General features: G+C 55.7%; 2 protein-coding genes across 2 annotated transcripts; both read left to right on the top strand.

Moving 5' to 3' along the window:
* Positions 1-2294: 2294 nt before the first annotated feature.
* On the top strand, positions 2295-10686 carry Mypop (Myb related transcription factor, partner of profilin). The gene is made up of 3 exons (XM_051207461.1): positions 2295-2570; positions 3041-3830; positions 9426-10686. Exons 2-3 carry the CDS (start codon positions 3320-3322, stop codon positions 10088-10090), a joined length of 1176 nt encoding a protein of 391 aa, XP_051063418.1. The 5' UTR covers positions 2295-2570; positions 3041-3319; the 3' UTR covers positions 10091-10686.
* Positions 10687-12971: 2285 nt separating this feature from the next.
* Positions 12972-15720, top strand: Irf2bp1 (interferon regulatory factor 2 binding protein 1). The gene has a single exon (XM_051206990.1). It carries the CDS (start codon positions 13373-13375, stop codon positions 15125-15127), a length of 1755 nt encoding a protein of 584 aa, XP_051062947.1. The 5' UTR covers positions 12972-13372; the 3' UTR covers positions 15128-15720.
* Positions 15721-22796: the final 7076 nt, after the last annotated feature.

Below are 22796 nucleotides of genomic sequence, written 5' to 3'. Positions count from 1 at the left end.
CAACAACCCGAGCTGGAGGCTGGGACAGGATCTCACGATCCACCAGACACTGATTTTTGTTTGTTTATTTATTTATTTATTTTTGGTTTTTTGAGACAGGGTTTCTCTGTATTGTGTTGGAGCCTGTCCTGGAATTAACTCTGTAGACCAGGCTGACCTCGAACTCACAGAGATCTGCCTGCCTCTGCCTCCCAAGTGCTGGGACTAAATGCGTGCGCCACCAACGCCTGGCTTGCTTTTTAATTTTTAAAAACCTGAGGGGAGCTGGGCAGTGAGCTCCAGGGCAGCCAGGACTATACAGAGAAACCTTGACTCAAAACTGGAAAGGCCAGGCATGGGGACGCACGCCTTCATTCCCAGCATTCGGGAGGCAGAAGCAGGTGGATCTCTGAGTTCCAGGCCAACCTGGTCTCCAGAGTGAGTTCCAGGACAGCCAGGGCTAAGTAGGTAAACCCTGTCTCAAAACTAAACCAAAAACAGAAAAGAAAGTGTGCAGAGGGTGAGGGCAGGGTTACACCATCCAGGAGGTAGCTAGAAGATAATGCGAGGGAATCACTCTCTCCTTCTACCGTGTGGGTCCTGGGGATTTAACTCAGATTGCAGGGTTAGTGGCAAGCATCTTTCACCCAATGAGCCATTTCACCCAATGAGCCATCTCTCCTGCCCGGTTAAGTCTTTTTCCATCCTCTTTTTCTCTCTCCTCTTCTGGAGATTGAATCCACAGCTCTAATCAACCAGGTACCCCCTCTGGCCTTATTAGAGTCGGGACCACCAGGTCTTTTGATAGATTATAAACTTTGGGCTCCATAACCCCATCACAAAACTGTTCTTTAAAAAAAAAGTTTAAAGTAACCACGTGGTCTTACACAAGCCTTTAATCCCAGCACTAGGAAGGCAGAGACAGGCAGATTTCACCTGTAAATTCAAGGCCAGGTTGATGTACAAAGCAAGTTCAGGACAGCCAGAGTTGTTACACAGAGAAACCCTGTCCCTGAAAATCAATACACACACACACACACACACCGGAGAGTTGCCCAGCCCTCAGAAAGCAGGAGCAGGTGGATCCAGCTGTAAGGGATCTCCCACCTTTTTTGGTATCCAAGACACCACCACCCACACTCAAACAATTAAAACTAAAGTCTTCTTCCCCGGGTTTTTTTTTTTTTTTTTTTTTTTTTTTTTCTGTGCATGGGTGTTTTGCCTGCTTTGAGTGTCTGTGCACCACGTGCATGCCTGGTGCCAGCAGAGACCAGAAGAGGGCATCAGATCCGTTGGTACTGGTTCTAAGAATTGTTACGAGCCCCGCGTTTGGGTGCAGAAACCCAAACTCAGGTCCTCATGCGAGAGCTCTTGAGTAAGCTATCTCTTCAGCCCCTCCCCCCGCCTCTTTTCGTAATACTCGGCACCTTTTCCTTAAGTGTGGCGGCGGCACGTACCTTGTCCTCCTAAGTATTCTGGCAGCTGCAGCGAGAGTATTGCTGCAAGTTCAATGCCAGCCTGGGATACTTAGTGAGATGCCCTCAAAAACAACTTTTGGAAGTGAGCGCGCAGAAGGAACGGAGTTTTGCCTTTTATATGGGTAGTACCTTGAGCTACGTGGGCGCTCATAAATAGCTGTCGGGAAAATGACGCACAGTTTTCTTAATGACCTTGCAACTGCTGGCACTGAAAAAAAATTTTCACAAGGCTTAAACTCTGTCATCCAGCCATTCAATTCATCCCTGCTCCACGCTTTTGACTAAAATGGGCCATAGCCAGGACCACCGTCCGCGCCCTCCAAGAAACTCCAGCCTTTGAACCCCCTTTCCGAGCGGTGACGTCAGAACGTGAACAGAGGGCTTCCCAGGCGTGATTGGGAGGTTGCTGGGTTGCTATAGTTACCACCTCTGCATGGGCGGGGACTATCTCCAGAGTGCCCCGCCCCAATCCGTAGGAGGTAGTTCCCGAGCGAGCCAACGCTGGGGCGTGATTGGGCGTGGGCAAGGTTTCCTAACGCCCCCATCTCCACCCACGTAGTTGTCATGGAAACTAAACTTTACTCCCTCCCCATCGCTCCTTCCATCTTCTCTAACAAAAAAGACTTTTCGCTTAGCGGAAAGAGTAGGCTAGAGGGCTCCCCCAATAGAGGGAACTCCACTCTGTTCTAGAGCTCTCCCTAGCATCGTTCCTTCCTCAGCTGCGTCCACACTAGGATTGAGCCCTGGGTACCCCCGCGGGCAAGGCGCCAGCAACACGCATGCGCGCTATAGGCTTGCACATGCGCAATTGGGCAGGAGATGCCCAGGTAACCTAACGCAATGCTAAGTGTGCGGCTGCGCTGCCGTGTCCTTCTGGAGAAGCCAAGGCGATGATCAGTTCTGAGCTTGCGCCATGCAGAGAGCCTAGGCGCAGAGAACGCGGCCCTGGCTCTCAGGGTGTCTGGAGACAACGTTCGCCCAGCGCGCATGCGCCTTGGCTGTGGCTGCTACTGGGGGCGGGGCCCAGAGGGGGAGGGAGAGGTAGGGGGGAGGGAAGAGGCTGCAGAAGCCGAAGCCCTGACCCACCGGCAGGCAGGGGCTGCGGCGGCGCGGGTGAGTGACCCACGGCCCAACCGGGTCCCCATCGTCTGCGCTCCATCACTCTTCCTGGAGTCCCAAAGAGCTTCGGGGAGTCCCTCCTCTTATCTAGGACCCCCGTTATCTCCAGAGCTCCCCTTCATCCCAGGCATTCCCCACAATCCTTGCAGACCCTCAGCCTTAATATTTTATCGTCTTACCCAGAGGAACCCAGCTCACCTTTATTCCTGAGCATCCTCTCTCAGGGACCATAAAACAGACACCCACTGCCCTGGGAGCCCCCCAGCGCTCCCCCCTGATCTGTATGCCCCCTGTCTACTGCATTGCCCGGTTGGCATCACTTCAAAGCCTCGTGCGTGTTCGACCCCCGGGGCATCCCCGATTCTCTTTCCCTTTCCTGTTCCCATGCGCCCCCGGTCTCCTCTAACTCCTGCAGCGACACCCTTCTCCCTTCCACTTTTGCTCATTTCCCTCCATCCTTCCAGACTGTCCCCCAATACCCATCAACTCCTCCGTGAGGCATTCGGCGGCCGCGTGAAGCGCAAGATGGGCACTGGGCGGGTGTCACCCACGAGCAAGCACCTCTGATTGCACTCAGCAGCTCGCCCGCCGCTCACACCACTACTTTTTGCACAGAGGACCGGAGGAGCCCGTGTCGGGGCGACACGGGGACACCGAGCCCCCGCCAGCGCTGTTCACCCTTTGCCCGCAGAGCCGGCGCCCCCCATGCGCCAGGCAGCCGATCGGTGGCGTCTGGGGGCACCATGGCCTCGGCGACCGCGGCAGCGGCTCCGGGCGAAGCGGAGGAGACCACCCGGCTGCGCAAGCCGCGGTTCTCCTTCGAGGAGAACCAGATCCTGATTCGGGAGGTGCGTGCCCACTACCCTCAGCTCTACGGCTCGCAGAACCGTCGGGTGAGCGTGGCCGAGCGGCGGCGAGTGTGGGACAGCATCGCCAGCAAGATCAACGGCATCACCAGCTGGAAGCGCACCGGCCAGGAGGTCCAGAAGCGTTGGAACGACTTCAAGCGCCGCACCAAGGAGAAGCTGGCCCGAGTGCCGCACTCCACGCAGGGCACGGGGCCCGCCGCCGAGGACACCTTCTCCACGGAGGAGGAGACTATTTTCGCCATCCTGGGGCCGGGTGTGGCGGGGCCCGGGGCTGGCGCTGGGGCTGAGGAATCCCCAGCAGCCGCCTCTTCCCAGGCGCAAGCTCCGTCCGCGGGTACGCAACGGTATGTGTTGTCGGAGGACCGAAGGCAGGATCGACGGGCGGGTGAGTCCCAAAGCCACTCCTTTTAACAACTGCTTCTAAAGCCTGCTGTACGCAGTTCACGCCCAGATCCTTGGGGCGTGTTCATTACATTCTCCTTAAAAACCTCCGTTTTAGAGCTGGGGCGATAAGGTCAGAGAAAGGATATGATTTAGACGTGGTGGCAACGGGCCTGTAATTCTAGCACTTGGGAGGCGAAGGTAGAAGAAAAAGAAATTCAAGGTTAGCCTGTGCCTCGGGAGACCTGGTTCAAAAGAAGGGTAAGGAGGGCCATCTGCGGGCGCCCAGTTGGTAGTGTTTTCCTAGCTTGCAGGGCTTCCTGGGTCGGCCCCCAGCACTGCATAGATCCATGTGGTGGCAACTGACTGTAATCCCAATACCTTGAAGTTGGTAACAGAAGACCAAGGTTATCTTTGGGTGCCGTGTGAGTTAAAGGCAAATCCGAGCCCTGTGAGACCCCATCTCTCCAAAAATAATAATGATTGAGAAGACAGAAAAGAAAATGGATTTTCTCTGGTGGTTGGACAGCCACTTGGTAATTGCCCCAGGTAGGCATGGAAGCAGCCCTAGGAGGCCTGGCTCTGGGTCTGTGTCTGGGATACGTCATCAGCAGCCAGGCAAGGATTCAGTAGGTGGGGCTGGCCTCTCCTCCCAGTTCCCTTGGAGGCTGAGGCAGGAGGATCGGAGCCCTCAGTGCCTGCCTGGGGCTGCAGGGTGAATTCAATAGCAGTGTGGGAAACTTCCAGAGACCCTGCAGCACCAAAACAAAAGCAGAAAGAGCGAAGGTTGCTGCTAGAGCATTTGGCCAGCGTGTGTGAGGCTCTAGAGTTCATTTCCAGCCCTGAAAATAAATGAAGGCTGCAGGGTAATGCCTAGAGGCAGAATCCAGGCTGAGTGTTACACACAGTGCTGGCATTGGGTGCTATCATTCCAGTAGGTTAGACCCAACTCACTTCTGCTCCTGCCAAACACTGGTGAAAAGTAAGTGTCCCCCTCGCCCCCCCCCGCCAGGTTTTCTGTGAGAACTTCGTGTAGCAGATCAGGCAGATTGCTTGCTCTGGTGTCTCTGGAACGCATGGCTAGCTTGTGGTGTAATGGTCAACAGCTGGAGGACCATACTGCTTCTCCACTGTAAGTCAGAGCCTTGGAGAAGCCTGGTGACTTCCTCAAGGTCATGCGGGAAGAGCTGCTCTGGGGACTTTCACTCCGGCTCAGCTCCTGCTCAGAAGTGTCCTTTCCATTGATCCAGAGAGGTTCATTTCCCTACCTGAAGTCACACAGCAAAAGTGAGCTGTGGACCAGTATCTGAGCCCGACTGCTAGCCTGTGTGTAGGTGTTGCCCACTAGCAACTGGGAAAGTTAATGGGTAGGACGCAGGCAAGCACACAGGCCTTGTAAGTCAAGGTCAGGACTTGTAACTCAGGTAGAGGGAATATGGGAGCCGGGAAACTGCCAGAAGCCCAACCTGTGTGCTCAGTTTGAATCAACTGTCTTTCTGTGAAGCAGTCCCATCGGACCAAGACCTTGATAACAAGTTTATTTGTGTTCATGTGTTGCGTGCATGTGGCGTGTAGGTGTGCATGCTTGCGCGCATGCATGAGCATGGAGAAACCCAAAGTTGATATCGGAACTGTCACTACTTTCACTGCAGTCTTTGAGTCAGGGTCACTCAGTCAAACCCAGAGCTCACTGATGGGGCTAGCCTACCAGCCAGCATGCTCTGGAGGTTTCGCTCTCTGTCTTCCAACGATGGAAGTACCCCGTGCCTGCCCATCATGTGGGCTCCGGGGCTCTGGGCTCTGGTCCTCACATTTCCACTGAATCATCTCTTGAACTCCTTTACTTTTTAAGAAATTGTTGGGAGCCACTTTATTTGGTTTTAAAGACACAATAAATGTTTATTGAGAGCCTCTTTCTGGGGCAGATGCTGATATACACACAGTGGAGGACAAAAATTCCTCTTCTTTCTGGAGCTGCCGTAGTTGGGGAAAACATGCCACAAATAGCCACATAATGCCACGGCATAATGACTGTTAACAGGAGAAATGAAACCAGGCAGTGGTGGCGCACGCCTTCAATCCCAGCACTCGGGAGGCAGAGGCAGGCAGATCTCTGTGAGTTCAAGGCCAGCCTGGTCTACAGAGTGAGTTCCAGGACAGCCAAGGCAGTTACACAGAAAAACTCTTGTCTCAAAAAAATAAATAAATAAAAGTATTTGAAGGAATTGAAGGAGATATGACAACCAGGCAGAGTGGCACATACCCATAGATACTGGAGAATCACAGAATCACCCCAAGTCTGAGGTTGGCTGTTCTCTACATGGTGAATCCCAGGCCAGCCAGAGCTATGGAGCAACATCCTGTTCCCCAACACCAAAAAGATCCCCACAAAAGCCACCTTTAATCTTGACACTTGGGAGACAGGGACAGGCAGATCTGAGTTTGAAGCTAGCCAGTCTGGTCTACAGAGAGTTCCGGGATAGCCAGGGCTACACAGAGAAACCCTGTTTTAACTAAAGACACCCCCCAAAAAATTGAAAGGAGGACCTGTGAAATGGCTTAGTGGTTAAAGGTGGTTGCCACCCAGCCTGACAACCTGAGTTCAATCCCTGGGGACTGACATGGTGGACACAGAGACAAGTTGTCTTGTGACCTCTACATGCACAACATGGTATGTGTGCCTGCCCCAAAAACACAAGCAAATAAGTAAATATGCAGTAAACTTTTTCAGAACAACATGGAAAAGAGGGCTGGGCCAATACCTCAGTGGTAGAGCCCCTGCCTAGAATCCCCCAGTGAGGGGCTGGAGTGTGGCTTGGTGGTAGAGCCCCTGCCTAGAATCCCCCAGTGAGGGGCTGGGGGCGTGACTCAGTGGTAGAGCCCCTGCCTAGTTCCCAGTGAGGGGTTGGGGTGTGGCTCAGTGGTAGAGCCCCTGCCTAGTTGTGCAAGGCCTGGAGCCCCATCCCTGGCCTGGGAAAACACCAATTAGCACAATGAAGCCTTGGCTGGTGAAGCTCACCTAGAATGACTAGATAGACAACAGGCAGATTCCATGCCCAGGGGAAATGAGTGTTCAGAGATGACTTAGGGCTAAAGGCAGGGCCAGGGAAGGACCAGCAACCACTTTAGATAACAGCCAAGAAATGTCTCCTTTAGGAGATAACAGGAGAGCCTGCAGGCCTGGAAGGCACATGCCAGTTGCTCTAGGGCCCTAGGCAGCCACTGATTTCCTGTCTGCATCCATAGATTAGGATGTTGTAGACATTTCATGTATGCGGAAGCAGGTATCACACAGTCAGTTGTGCCTAGATGCCTTCCTGGTGTCCAGGTTTGTTTTAGTGGTACCCACAAGGCTGATGGTGGAGAAGGGACTCGGGGTACATTGGATGAGGGCAGGGAGCCCCGTAGGGAGATGATAATGATCAGACAAGGCCAGAGCTGTAGACTAGACTGGGTGTTAGATTTAATCAGATTTATGTGGAATGTCATCTGCATGGAGATGGCGTCTTGAGGGAAAAAAAAAAAAGAGCCAGGTGTGGAGGTGCAGTCCTGTGATCTCAGCTACTAAAGGAGGCTGAAGGAGACTGGTAGTTCGAGCCAGACTGGACGACTCAGCAGAACCCTGTCTCAACAAGCAGAGGAGCTGGAGAGATGACTTAGCAGTTTAGATGTGCACCTGTTTACAGAGGTCGCAAGTTCAGGTCCCAGCACCCATACCAGCAGCTCATAACCACCTGGAACTTCAGCCTCAGGGTGTCCAAGGCCTCTGACCTGCAGTGCTTCGGCCCTCCCGTGCACATAACCCACACAGTCACACACATACACAGAATTACACTTTAAAACCTTAGACGGCCGGCGGGCTCCCTCACACCTTTAATCCCAGCACTCGGGAGGCAGAGGCAGGCGGATCTCTGTGAGTTCCAAAACAGCCTGGCCTACAGGTGAGTTCCAGGATAGCCAGGGATACACAGAGACACCTTGTATTGAAAAGTCAAGACTAGAACCAGGCAGTGGTGGCGCATGCCTTTAGTGCCAGCACTGGGGGGGGGGGGGCAGAGGCAGGCAGATCTCTGTAAGTTTAAGACCAGCCTGGTCTGCAAGAGCTAGTTCCAGGACAGCCCTCCAAAGCCACAGAGAAACCCTGTCTTGAAAAACCAAAAAAAAAAAAAAAAAAAAAAAAGAAAAACCAAGACTAGATAATAAATATATCTTAACAAAGAGAAAAAAGGGCTGGAGAAAGAACACAATTGGTAACATGCTTGCTGCAGAAGTATGAAGTTCCGAGTTAAGTCGCCAGAACCCAGGCTGGACAGCCAGGTGTAGTTTACATTAGTGAAACCCCAGCACTGAAGAGTCGGAGTGCATGTTGGCCAGCCAGACCAAAGCAGCAAAACTCCTGTGCCTGGAGAGGCCCTGTTTCAAAAATAGGTTGGATAGTCCACACACGCATGCACCTATGTATCCTGTTGCACATACATATGTGTGCATGCACACACACATAATACTGCTAATAAAAGGCTGCTGGTGGAGTTTGATGGTAGAGCACATACCTATCTAACTTGGATGAAACTCTGGTTCCAACTCCAGGAGAGAAAAAGAATGGGGATTAAAGGAATTATTTTAGCCCCAGCAGCTGGAGAAAGATGGAGCTGCCGTCTCTAATGAGGCCGGGGTGAATGAGGGAAGTATGGGGGGGGGTGGATCAGGAACTCATTTCAGTAGTGAGTTTGGAGTGTCATTAGACATGCACACACTGTGAGCATTGCTGCCCTGGAGACACTGGAGAGCCCGCAGACTGTTCGAGTCCCGAAGTATGAATCAAGTCCCAGGTGAGTGGAGCTTGGGAAGCCCAGCAGGCGGGAACAGAACTAGGAACCCTGCCCCTGTTGTCACGAAGTATGACCAATGTGCACTAGCCACTCATCTCTCCAGGGACTCCAGCTGAGAGGTACAGGGGTGAGTGTCCAGACCATCCTGAGCTTTGTGGAGCCCACAGCGCCTCTTGCTACCTAGGGGACAGCAAGACTTAGGGTGTTTTGTTGGTGGTGTTTTTTTTTTTTTTTTTTTGTATTAATTTATGGTTTTTTGAGATAGGGTTTCTCTGTGTAGATTTGGAGCCTGTCCTGAACATGCTTTGTAGACCAGGCTGGTCTAGAACTCACAGAGATCCACCTGTCTCTGCCTCCCGAGTGCTGGGATTTAAAAAGGCATGAGCCACCACCGCCAGGCTGTTGATTTTTATGGGGTGGATATGGTCGTCTATATTCCAAGCTAGCCTTAAACTGGGTGTGTAATGGACACAGGCCTTCAAAGACCTTCTCCGTCTCCTTCCTGCTTTGGATTCCTAGTACTGGGATTAACAGGTGTGTGCCAGCATGTCTGAAAGGCAGAGTCAACCCAGGTGTGGTAGATCCCACTTGTATGTAATTCCTGCACTTAGAACTTGAAGCAAGAGGGTCAGGAGTTGCAGGCTAGCCTGCATGGGACGGAGAGAACTGTTTCATCGAAGGAGAAAGGGACTGAGAACCCAGGACACTAAAAAGGGGAAATGAAGCCTCGCAGGCTCATTATAACTTACCCAAGGCCTCTCTCTTTACAGATACCCCAGCCCAGAGCAAAGGGGTCTCCAGTAGCCCGGAGTCCTGGTCCCGGCCCTCTTGCAATGCCCCGGAAGCCAAGGAGCGTGAGTCCCCATCCCCTGCAGCCATGCAGCCTGTCCAGCTGCCCCGCCTGGCCTTGACTCCACCGCTACCTGCCCCTCCACCGCCACCCACGCCGCTGGCGCAAGTGGTACCCTCACCCCCTAGCCCACCTCCTCGGCCCACCTTAGCCCCAGAACAATCCCTGGACTTCCTGCGGGCTCAGCAGGAGACTGCCAATGCCATCAGAGAGCTGGCTGGCACCCTTCGGCAGGGACTGGCCAAACTGAGCGAGGCCCTCAGCGCCCTGTTACCCCTTCTGCCGGGAACCCCAGCCGACCCGCTGCCTCCGCCCCCACCGCCACCTCTGCCCCCACCTCCCAAGCCAGTCCTGCCCCCACCTGCCCCCAAGGTGGAGATCGCCCCAGAGCCTGTGTCCGTGGTAGCTGCTGTCGTGGATGGGGCCGTAGTGGCAGCTAGGGGAGTGATCATCTCCCCTAGGAGCGAGGAAGGGGTGCCCAAACCACCCCCAGCTCCGCCACTTCCCCTCCACGACTCTCCGCCACACAAAAGGAAGAAAGGCTTCCCTACACGGAAGAGGCGGGGCCGCTGGAAGTCTCCGTGAAATCTGCTCCCGTCCATGCTCCTGCCTGCAACCCCGCTCCCTGCTTGGCGCAGTCGCAGTCGAGGAGGAAGATGCTCTTTGCCCATCCTAGCTGCACCCTGGCTTCCTGCTCTAGGGAAGTGAGCGCCTCACTTTCTGTGCTAGTTTAGTGCCTGATTCTCTGGGTGGGACACCCTCGGCCCCTTTCTCTGGTACAGTGGTGTCTGCCTGACCGCCTCCTGTAACCCCAACTCGTAAGCCATCAATTTTATGTTGTTATATCGCCCCTTGTGGGGTGGGAGGGGGACCTCCTGGCTCTGCGACATGCCTCTTTGCCTGATAGTTGCTGTTCTTGACTTGAAGAGAAGCAACAACGCGTGGGGGCCTCCCCACTACCCCGGCCCAGACTTGGGAAGGGTTGGGGGTTTGCTAGACAAATCAGAATGTAGAAGGCAGAGGACTTTCGGGACAGGGAGGTGGGATTCTGACTGGGGAGGTATAGGTTGGGTCCTCTGCCTCCCGTTGCTGCGTGACATGTCAGACCTCCGGAGCTCAGTCCCCCCCCTTTTCTCCTCAGTGCTGACAAGATGTCAATAAACTTATTTTCATACAATTAACTTGCGGCTCTGAGACGGGCCTTGGAAGTACTTTTAGGACCGCACCACCCAGAGGTAGTGCCACACCCTCCCAGAGGCGACACCTCCTGAACTTGCCTCTCTGAGTCTGGTATGGAAGCCCAGAGTGAAGGTTGGAATCCCTGCTACTCAGGTGGCTGAGCACAAGAAATCTTGAGTTTGAGTTACGGACAACATAAGAGATCCTGTATCCAAAAAAAAAAAAAAAAAACAAAACCGATTATTACAAACTTAAGATGAAATTCGAGTTCATGTGGGCCAGTGTTAAGAGCAGTCCAATAAAGCAACTTGGGTATGTGACTCGGACAAGGGCAGACAGACAGTTGCCTGAGGGTCAGACTCCCAAGAAATATACAGAATAAAAAAAAAAAAAAATAGGCTTTTACACTTTTTAAGAACTTTCAGCAGGGGATCATGGCTCACACCTGTAATTTCAGTTATAGGGAGGCTGAAATAGGATTACCGTGAGTTTGGGGCCAATCTATTTCAAACTGAAGCTTTTACTTTATTTATGTATTTATTTTTGCTTTCCTGGAACTCACGCTAGACCAGGCTGGCCTTGAACTCTGGAGAACTGGGATTAGGTCCTCCTGGCCTTCGAAGCCTGTCTTTAAAAAAGAAAAAAAAAAAAAAATTGAAGCCAGGCAGGGTTATGTATTTTTAAAATATCTGCCCTCAGGAGGTTGAGGCAGGAGGATCTGAAGTTTCACACCAGCTAGGGCTAAGTAGTAAGACCCAGCCTCAAAACAAAACAAAAAATACAGGCTGGTTGTATATCTTTACAGCCAAGCACTTAGCATAAGGCCCTGGATTCCATCCCGGCACCAAGAATAATCAAGAGAACGTAAACAAAACAGTAAGTAGTACACGAGAAACCAATGGTTGTGAACGTAGTATCTCCCAGGAAACGACAAAAATAGGCAATTCGTTTAAGGGGGAAAAGTGTTAAAATAGTAGTGCAGGTGGTAGGTAAAATTGTGTCGCTGAAACGGGCAGAAGCCAGGGCTGCTGAGAACCAGGGGGAGAAAGCAGGCAGCCTCCACTCCGTGCAAACCGGGTGAATGCAAACAGACAAGATACCAGGTATCCATTTCTGGAGAGCGTCAGAGGGGACCCAGGCCGAGCGAGGGGAAAAGGCTGATGTGAGCTAACGCCTGACGGCGCACATCGCTTCCCCCCCACAATCTGGGAGAGAAAACGTGGGGGTGCCCAGGGGCAGACTGGGCCCACCCGGTCGTTAAGCACTCGAGGGTCTGGCGTTGCCATCCCCAGCAACCTCCTCCGGGCTCCCTCAATCCAAAAGCGAGAGTAACGAGAGTCCCCCCCCCCCACACACTCCACAAAAAAAAAAAAAAAAAAAAAGCCATGGGGGGGGGGGCAAGAATCGGGAAGGCCTCCCCCAACCTTCCATGCAGAGGAAGTGCGTCAGTTCGTCCATCTCGCACAGCATTTTGGGAATTGTAGTGAGATTGGGGGGAGCACGGAGAAGCCGACTGTGTAACCCTTTGGAGACCAAAGCGCCTGCACAGCTGGAGCAGAATTGGAAGGCGCTCAGTGCCCTCCTTTAACAGATGAGGCTCTGGCTCGGAAACCTTCAGTCCCCTCTCCTCATCCTGTGGCCTGTGGTCCCCCCTTGAGGTTTGCACCTAAGGACTCTGGGGGAGGACCAAAGTAGCAAGTAGTCACCCCTTTCGAAGACCAGCTTCCCGGTCCCTTGAAGCCATCCAATCAAAACCTCTCCGCCCCATCTCAAAAAGCTGCTGCCTCCCTAACCCGTCATTGGCCCTTCTTGGAGGGGCGGGATTCTCAGAGAGGGCAAGACTGTTCTCTGAAACTGCTCAGCAAGTCGGAGCAGAAAATGCTTGCCGGGTTCTGGGCACGGAGTCTCAGGACTGTAATCCCAGCACTGGGGAGGCTGAAACAGGAGGATTGCAGCAAGTCTGAAGCCAACCTAGGTTACAAAGGCCAGCCTAAGCGAAAGAATGAATCCAAGGTCCCAAAAGGGGGGGGGGGGCAATGCATGCCCAGAACTTGTCCTCCCCAAGCATCTACGAATCCACGACCCGTTCCCTGAACCCTGCGCGCGAACCCTCGACTTCATGGCGGGACACAAAGAAGAAAGCACGCAGTGGCCAGCGCGCGCACACTCTTCCCGCCACTGCTCTCTGCCCAGTCCCCTTTAAGAAGCAGCCCCGACGGGACTACATTTCCCAGAAGGCTTTGCCCGCGCGTTATGTAACTTTCCCTGCGAAGCGGCCTCTGGGGCAGAAGAAGGAGGTGGAGGCGGCGGCGGCGGCCGTTGCAGCGGCGTCGGCGGCGGTGCGAGCGGCGGGAGCCCGGGGCGGCGGCGGCGCCGGAGGCCCATCGAAGAGCTGGAGCTGTGCATCTCGACTCACGGTGCGGACCGGACGGGGGCGCCGACGTGCGTGCTCGTGGCTTGCCTTTTCCACGGGAGGCGGGAGTGAGGAGCAAGAGAGAGGAAAAAAAAAAAAAAAAAAAAAAAGGCTGAGGGCCCAGGGGGCGGGGAAGGGGGGCCGGGCCTGAATCCGGCGGGGAGGCCGAGCCGAGGCCGGACCGAGTGGCTCGCGCGCCTGCCCTCGGGCTCGGCGGAGCGAACGCGGGCGGTGGGTGCACGGCGGGGGCACCTGGCGGCGCTCCGGGGGGCGCCATGGCGTCCGTGCAAGCGTCCCGCCGCCAGTGGTGCTACCTGTGCGACCTGCCCAAGATGCCGTGGGCCATGGTGTGGGACTTCAGCGAGGCCGTGTGCCGCGGGTGCGTGAATTTCGAGGGCGCGGACCGCATCGAGCTGCTCATCGACGCTGCCCGCCAGCTCAAGCGCAGCCACGTGCTCCCCGAGGGCCGCTCGCCGGGACCCCCGGCTCTCAAGCACCCGACCTCCAAGGACCTGGCCTCGGCGGGCTCCCAGGGCTCCCAGTTGCCACCCCCGCAGGCCCAGGCGCAGCCATCGGGGACCGGAGGCAGCGTCTCCGGCCCGGACCGCTACGACAGGGCCACCTCATCGAGCCGCCTGGCGCTGCCTTCGCCGGCGTTGGAGTACACCCTGGGGTCCCGCCTGGCCAACGGGCTGGGCCGCGAGGAGGCCGTGGCGGAAGGGGCGCGCAGGGCTTTGCTTGGCTCCATCCCCAGCTTGATGCCCCCCGGGCTGCTGGCAGCTGCAGTGTCTGGCCTCGGAGGCCGAGCCCTGACGCTGGCACCTGGCTTAAGCCCCGCTCGTCCACTTTTCGGCTCCGATTTCGAGAAGGAGAAGCAGCAGAGGAATGCGGACTGTTTGGCAGAACTGAACGAGGCCATGCGTGGCCGGGCGGAGGAGTGGCACGGGCGCCCCAAGGCTGTGCGGGAGCAGCTACTGGCGCTGTCCGCCTGTGCCCCTTTCAATGTCCGCTTCAAGAAGGACCACGGGCTGGTGGGAAGGGTGTTCGCCTTCGATGCCACCGCCCGCCCTCCTGGCTACGAGTTCGAGCTGAAGCTCTTCACCGAATACCCCTGTGGTTCTGGCAACGTGTACGCGGGGGTGCTTGCAGTGGCTCGCCAGATGTTTCACGATGCTCTCCGAGAGCCAGGCAAGGCCCTGGCCTCATCGGGCTTCAAGTACCTCGAATACGAACGCCGCCACGGCTCAGGGGAATGGCGCCAGCTGGGAGAGCTGCTTACCGACGGGGTCCGCAGCTTCCGAGAGCCTGCGCCTGCCGAGGCCCTGCCTCAGCAGTACCCAGAACCGACCCCAGCTGCTCTGTGCGGCCCACCACCTCGAGCCCCTTCCCGGAACCTGGCGCCCACGCCACGCCGCCGCAAGGCATCCCCTGAGCCCGAGGGCGAGTCAGCTGGGAAGATGACTACAGAAGAGCAGCAGCAGCGGCACTGGGTGGCACCAGGTGGCCCATACTCCACAGACACACCTGGTGTGCCCTCACCCATTGCCGCCCTCAAGAATGTGGCCGAGGCCCTGGGCCACTCACCCAAGGACCCAGGTGGGGGTGCGGGCCCTGTGCGCACTGGGGGCGCTAGCCCAGCAGCCTCCTCCACGACCCAACCACCGACCCAGCATCGCCTGGTGGCGCGCAATGGAGAGGCAGAAGTCAGCCCCACGGCGGGGGCTGAAGCTGTCAGCGGGGGTGGTAGCGGCACAGGGGCGACCCCTGGAGCCCCCTTGTGCTGTACCCTGTGCAGAGAGAGGCTGGAAGACACCCACTTCGTGCAGTGTCCCTCGGTACCCGGACACAAGTTCTGCTTCCCCTGTTCCCGAGAGTTCATCAAAGCTCAGGGCCCAGCTGGAGAGGTGTACTGCCCCAGTGGAGAAAAGTGTCCGCTGGTGGGTTCCTCTGTCCCCTGGGCCTTCATGCAGGGCGAGATCGCCACCATCCTTGCTGGAGACATCAAGGTCAAGAAAGAAAGGGACCCCTAGGCCGCCAATGCCACCAGGCTACTTTCCCCTCCCCTTTGACCACCCACCGCAGTTGCGGATAAATTATTCCCTTCCCTACCCAACCCAGTACCACCCTAATTGTGTATATACCCTCTTCTCCTGCCCGGATGGATCCCCTAGGGTAGATACATTGTGGGTGGGGGTAGAGCTTGTGGCTCCTGTCAGAGAGAGAGGAGGGTGTTTGGAGTTCCTGGGCCCCTCCGATTCCCTTCTCCCTTCTTGGCTTTTCCGCTGTTGGTAGTTGGGGGAGAGGTACCCCGCTTGTCCTCGAGAAGCGATCTCCTGAGAACTCGCTCTTTATAAACGAAGCAAAAGCATTTTATTGCCCCCCTCTCTCACCCTTTCCTCCTTAAATAAACCGAAAGATGGGTTGGGTTTTTTTTTCCTCCCCCTTTTCCCCCCTCCCCTTCATGGTCCCTTTAGTTGTGTGAGATGCTGCGCCCCCTTCGGGACTGGACGTGTCCTGCGAGAGGGAGGACTTCTGTTATGTGACCACGAGGTGGCGCCCTTTGTCCAGCGGGCAGCTGTTTGTAGTGTACGTTTGCTGTGCTCTCATTAAAAGGTGTAGTCGAGGCCGGTGTTGCAGACGATGGAACTGAGGTTCTCACAGGGTTTGGTTTTTGCATGGGGACCACAGACAAGCCCGGGAATAGGCGGCGCTGTGAGAGAGGAAGTGGGAAACTTCCTAGACCAGCTTATGTGAAGGTGTATTTCTAGAACTGCCCACGGGAAATGTAAGTTTTACCTTCCCGGGTAAACAGGGTGATGGCTTCTTGCTTCAGATGGTGCCCGAGAGCGAACACACCCGAGAAACCTAAGCTGGGCTCATGTCTTTCGTCTGGGGACATGGCGGCCACCCTACAACACCCAGGAGCTAAGTAAAAGGCTCTCACCGCCGCGGCGGCTTCTGATGTGTGTGCAGCCTTGTCCCGCACCTGTCTTGGGTGACTGATCATTAACCAGGATTTCCTGCTCACTGACGTCACGGGGCGGGGTCTGGGGCAGGTTGTGGCAAAACAGGGGTTAAAAAGATGGGGCAGGCCCCAGGAATTGCGACCCTGGAAGGGTTGGAATGCTGAGCCAAAGGGGCAGTAGATGCCCAGCGAGAATCAGAGCAGGCTTGTGCCCTGCCGCTGCACAAACCTCAGTTCTGACACCCAAGGGTGCTTCTGATCTCGCTCCCAGGTGTTCCCTAACCCGGACGTGGAAAACTGCCACGTGCCCTTCGGTGTGCTACTTGGGTACCCCCCAGTCACCTGCAGACAATTGTCTCTCTCTCACACACAGGCCTAGGGGAACCACCCCTGATTAAATACACCGGTGATAAGCCACGCTAGGCATGGTGCTTGATGGCGTGGAGCCCCCTCCCTCTTTCTGAAGTCCTGATTGGTCGGGGAGGGCAGTCGCCCTCCCCCTAAAAATCCTCCGGAATAGCCGCCACCCCACACCTGGCCACTCTGCTCCAGGAAGGGCTCACAGCTGTGAAAGACACCTGGTCCTTTAAGAGCAGCTGGTAGGTGGGTGTGGGGCAGGGGACTCACCCCCAGTCTGCCTGCTGTGTATTTTAGATAGAGGTTGGGTTAACTATTAACAGAATAGACAGGCTGGCCTGTGTGGGTGTGGGGGGCTGGGTCAGTCCCCCTTCCCCCAGTGCCCAGATGGGCTAAGGGTGGAGGGGTTTGGGATTTGTCTGGGGACCAGGGAGCGGGCAGAGAATGAGGGAAATGTTGCAGAAAGGGGGCCTGGAGAGATGGCTTAGCAGTTCTGAGCACTGGCTATTCCCAGCACTCACATGGCACCTCACAACTGTTTGTAACTCTAGTTCTGGGGGATCTGGCACCTTCGTGAACATACAATAAAGTTAAATAAATTACTTAAAAATAAAAAGATTCAGAAAAAAATGTGGGGAAGAACAGAGGTGGGGAAGAGAGCAGCAAGAGGCCAGTTAGTAAGGGCTGGGAACGGGGCTCGGGCGGAGGGCTTGCCCGAGATCCACCAGTAAGAGCTGAGGGTGTGGTTCAGTGGTCCCTGCCCAGAATCTCCCTGCGAGGGTCTGGGAAGCCATGGCTTCCAAAAAATTCACTGAGCCAGAGACATGAAGAAAAAAAGAACCAGGAAAATGGGGGAAAACAGACTAGTGGTGGCACACACCTTTAATCCCAGCACTTGAGAGGCAGAGGCAGGCGGATCTCTGAGTTTAAGGCCAGCCTGGTCTCCAGAGTGAGTTCCAGGGCTGCACAGAAACCCTGTCTCTAAAAACCAAAAAAAAAAAAAAAAAAAAAAAAAAAAAAAAAAAAAGGCAAAGAAAACAAACGCTTAGAGAAATGAGTTTGGTGGAATGATGCACAAAGATGCCAGCCAAAGGCTGGAAGGATGTGATGCAGAGGGATACCCATAATCCCAGCGTGGGGGGGGGGGAGCTAGGCCAGGCTGGGCTGCATGGGAACAGTCCATCTCAAACAGCAAACAAAGGAGAAAAAGAACAAAACACAGGTAGGCAATACTAAGTCTTAAAACTTGTTCAAGCTAGAAGTTTCCAGAAAGAAAAAGCCGAACACGTCTAGGAAGAAGTTCAAGGCCAGGCCTGTCCTGGATTCTTGGTTACCCTCCCTCCTCATGAGGTAAAAACAGCCTGGCTAGTGGCTAGTTCTTCCTTATCTGACCAGCTTAGGCGTCTTGTTACCTCATCCGGTAAGCCTCCCTGACTCCCAGGCTGCCTAGAAGGTCATTTCTGGGTTGGCGCAGCCCCCTATACTCCCTTGCCCCAGCCTGGCCCACGTTGGGCTCTGAGGGGAGGGTCAGGGCTGTCTGGACCCCCACTGTGTCCCAGGGTGCACAAATAAGCAGGCTCCTTGCCCTGTATAAAAACCTCAGCCACCATCGTGTGTGTGTGTGTGTGTGTGTGTGTGTGTGTGTGTGTGTGTGTGTGTGTGTGTGAAGTCCCGGGTCAGCCGCTGCAGTTTCATTGGGGACTAAAAGTATGGTTCCCAGAAACTGCCATTCAAATGAGAGGCATGGACCCTTGGAACAGCCCTAGGTGCCCAAGTCACAGGAAAAGACAGGCCAGGCAAGGGCGTCACAGACTGATATTTTCAGATAAAGGGAAAGGAGGAGCAGGCCTAGAGAAATCTGTGGCTGACAGTGCAAGGGTCCTGAGGTAGCAAGCTGCTTGGTTCCACACTGAAGCAGCTGTGGGCAGGCGGACTCACAGGCGACCCCTCCCCTCCCCAGGGGGAAGACTCCATCTAAGGACTTGAGGGTAACCAGGGGCAACAGATACAGGCAGCCACAGGAGGAGGGACAAGTCCTTTACAGAACTTGCCCCACGGGGAAAGCCTCCGAGGCCCTGGAAAGAAATCCTGGGTCCCCATCTGCCTCCCAGTGCCCTGCCCACTCACACCTCAGGCAGAGGAAGCTGGCAAGCCCGACAGGAACCTTTGTATGGGGGGGGGGGGTGAACGGGGCGGGTGGCAGGGACGGAGGGAGAGGATTGCTGGGCAGCGGGCAGCGGCTACACAAAGGCCCCAGTGTCTGCCCCTCCTGCCTCCATACAGATATAAATAAGATGTACATATACCTTTTTATATATACCAGCGGGCTGGGGCAGAGGCTGGGGGCCTCTCTGTCCCTGAAGGGCCAAGGCACGGCAGTGTCTGCCACTGGCTAAGACCTGAACTGAGGAGAGGAGGGAGAAGCTTCCATGGTGAGAAGCAGCCTGAGAGCCCAGACTTGGAGAGCAACACAACAGCTGATTCTGAAGTTGGGGACACATCTGAGAAGCAAACTTGGCTGGCAAGAAGAAAAAGGATGGAGAAAGGTCTGACAGAATGAAGGAAAGGGAAAGTCGGAGCCTCGGGAACACAGGCAAAAGGAAGTAGGGACAGAAATAAAGCAAGAGATTAAAATACAGGAGCACTGGTGTGGAGTGTGGTGGCCTGAACCCCAGCAGCTGGGAGGTGAAAAGGAACAAGGATTCAGGGTCCTCCTGATCTACGTGTCTCAAATAAACAAAAGAACCCCCCAACACACCACCATTAAAAAGAAAAAGGCTAGGCTAGGCATGCGGATCCCTTGGCAGAGTGCATGTCTAGTGTGAGAGAAACTGGGTTCAATACCCAACACCCCCTAAGCTGGGCATGGCGGTTCATGCCTGTAATGTCGGCAGTTACGGCAGTACGAGGAGAAGGAACAGGGGTCCGAGTCACCCCCAGCTACATGGTGAACTCCAGGCTAGCCTAAGCTACAAGCAACCCTAGAGCAGTGGTTCTCCACCCGTGGGTGGTGAGCCCGATGGGATGGGACAAACATTTCCCAGGGGTCACCTAGGAACATTTGCACAGCAGATATTCACAGTTCATAACACTAGCAAAATCAGTTTCGGAGTAGCAACGGAAATAATCTTCGGATTGGGGTCACCACAACAAGAGGAACTGTGTTAAAGGGTCTCGGCCTTAGGAAGGGGGAGAGCCACACCAATCCAGAGAGACAGAGACAGTGACAGAGACCAGGCTGAGGCCAAAGCTTGGAATACGGGTTCAGGGAGGGGGGGGATGTCAGTGGGCTGTGGTCCAGCTGGGCAGGGAGCAGAGGTGAGGGAGGTGCCCTGGGCCTCCGGATCCTCATGTTTACCTGAGGCAGGCATGGCAAACAGGCGTCCAACCTGGACCACAGTAGCCAGGGTAGGCCGGGCCGGGCCGCAGTCCTGGCACCAATGGGCCCGACACGCCCACCTGTGGCCTGAGTGGTGAGTAACACACACACTGGCACCAGGGTAGAGGGTGACACACTGGTGGACAGACACAGTGACGCACGGTGACCAATATAGGCAGATCTGCAGTGACAGGTCTGGGGGACCGGGGACGGAGACATTTCATACGGAAAGAGTGTCTTCATGCATAGGCCCAGTGGCAGACTCCATGGTAACAGAAGCACACACACCAATATGCTAAAAGACACTAAAAGTCACAGAACAACAGAGAAGCCACATCAAAATGACACACAAACACACACCCGCCAACTGCCCAGACGCCGGCTGTCTGCATGTGTGGCTTCTCCTCTAGACAGTGGAGGTCCAGGGCACTGAGTCTAGGCCAGATGGCCTGCCTGGGACCCCGATAATTAACTGGGTAACCTTGATCAACTCAAGAAACATTTCCATGTCATTCCCCGTCGTCCATAACAAAGTGAGGTGGGGGGGAGCTAGAAAAGGATTATTCAAATTACTCATTACTTGTCAAGCTGGGTTTCCTTTTCCTTAAGAGACACAGACTCCCGCGTGGCCTGGGTCGGCCCCATACCAGCAGCCCTCCTGCCTCTCTCTCTCTCTCTCTGAGACCACAGGTGTGAGCCAGCCGCTGGGCCCAAAAGCTGGGGCCATTGTCCCATTGTCCCATTGTCCCTTCTCGAAGCCCTGTGCCCAAGTAGGGCCCCAGCGCCTAGCCTCAGTTTCCCGCCCCGCCCCGCCCCCCATCCCCGACCCATCTCTCGTCCCTGGCGCCCTCCTGTCTGTCCACGCATCCCACGTCTGACAGTGGGACTTTTCCACGCTGGACACCAGCCGACCGTCCCGGGGGTGGGGTGGGGGTGGGGGTCACACCTGCCCACACCGGGCGAGGCCAGGCGAGCTGGTGGCCACCAGACTCCCCGACGGTGGCCCCACCCTCCCCTGAGGACCCTGCAACAACACCCCGCCCCTCGGGCCACCTGAGGTCCCCAGTGGGGCGGCCTGAGGCCCGAGCCTGGGGACAGGAAGCCCCAGGCCTGGCGGCCCTGAAAGCCTCTTTCAAGCCGGGCCTCCTCCCGCCGCCACCGGCTGCTCCTGCGGAATAATATTTGGGCTGTTGGCCGGGGGGTGGGGGCCAGATCCGGAGGCCGCCGGGGAGAAGCCAGAAACCGCAGGGCTTCCTGCCTCGGGCCGGAGACCCCCAGGCCCGGGGGAGGGCCGGGGCCCGGGGAGACTGAGGGCCTTTCTCTCGGCCACAGTTGTTTTTTCCAGGAACCGGGAGGAATTCCCCAGGACGGCCCGGCCAGGCTGGTGGCACCGCTGGCAACTGGGAGCCTGCAAGGCAGGGGGCGGGGGTGACACAGCCCGGGCAAGGCGGGCCCGCGACAGAAATAGAGGGACCCGCCCGCCCGCCTGCCAGGCCAGGCCAGGCCAGGCCAGGCGGCAGGTACAGGCGGAAACTCTGAACCAGGAGACAGGGAGGGAGGGAGGCCCGAGAAGACAGCCAAGGTGGGGAGGAGGGGGCGGCGAGTGCGGGTCACAGCCCTGGAGTGACAGCGGACCTCGCTCACGAGGTGGGTGCTGGCCTAGCATGCTCCTGCCTAGCATGCTCCAAGCACCGAATGCACCAGAATAAAGCAGTAAAAACCAGGCGTGCACCCCTGTAACCCTGGCACGCACGTGGAAGGCAGACGCACGATTGCCCTGAGTCTGAGCAACCCAGACTAGACTATAAGGCTGTGTTTCTCAAAAATAAGTACAAAAATTCACAACACACTCACACACACACTCACACTCAAGTCTTCTATCCTTTTCCTTTGTTCCCCAAAATTGAATAGCCCATACATAGTTCCCTCGTTCCCATACATTCCTGGACCCTCAGAGCCCCAGGTGCGCGTGCGTGCGTGCGCGTGTGTGTGTGTGTGTGTGTGTGTGTGTGTGCGTGTGTGTGGGTGGGTGTGTGTGTGTGTGAGAGAGAGAGAGAGTGGGGGTAGGGCAATGGCCTTGGTCACTTGCAAAGCCACCTCCCCTCTGGCTAAACTACTGCGGGGGCTGCTATCTATGAACAAACTGTCCTTGGGGTCAGGGACGACAAAGAGCCAAAGGTCACGTTGCTGCTTTCCCCCAGCCCTTCCCCCATAAAGGGCCACCAGCTCTCTGGGATGGGAAGCCGTTCACGGGGACAGGAGTTTCCGTGTTTGAGACCCACGGGGTCCACCAAGGAGAAAGAGACACTCAGGAACAGAAAAGGTGCCTTTTTAATGGTGAAACACAGCCAGTATCCCAAGTCCCAGGCAAGAACTTGACCTCGGTGAGAGCGAGCTCCCATACCCATAACTGGTCCTGCTTTCTCACATCCAGGGTGGGGACGGGCTTCACAGGAAAGTCACAAGGTGTTCTCATCTCTACCCTTCACCCAACCCCCACCGAGGAGGAGCTGAGATGGTGATGACCGGGCTGTGGTGATGCCATGGGGCATAACGTCATGCTGAGTTATCACCTGGCCAGTGTGATGGCCCTCCATGCCTCCAGTGTGTCAAAAATGACATGTGGCCACCAAGGAGTCTGCCAAAAAAAAAAAAAAAAAAAAAAAAGTGATCCCAGGAGACAGTGGGCCAGATTAAGACATGGCTGGCAGGATGTGACAGCGAGGGCCAAACAGGATGTCATCCAACGTGGCGACCCGATGGCTTCCTTCACTCAGTATGGCTGGCGGCTTTCACAGTACACCGAGCATTGCTGCCTACACAATACCCAACACCCAAGGCCCGCCGGGGAGTCAGTCCGTGGCCCTAACCACAGTAGCCAACAGGTCATCATCAACAGCAGCGGGGCAAGCGACCAGAGTGTGACCAGGGGGACGAGAGCCCAAGAACCTGGTGTGCATCACAGCTAAGCCCCGTTACCACGCTCCCAACTGCCCTG

The sequence above is a fragment of the Phodopus roborovskii genome, unplaced genomic scaffold (assembly GCF_943737965.1).
Source record: "Phodopus roborovskii unplaced genomic scaffold, PHOROB, whole genome shotgun sequence".
In the NCBI taxonomy this organism is placed as follows: Eukaryota; Metazoa; Chordata; class Mammalia; order Rodentia; family Cricetidae; genus Phodopus; species Phodopus roborovskii.
This window is presented reverse-complemented; position numbering and strand designations above follow the sequence as displayed.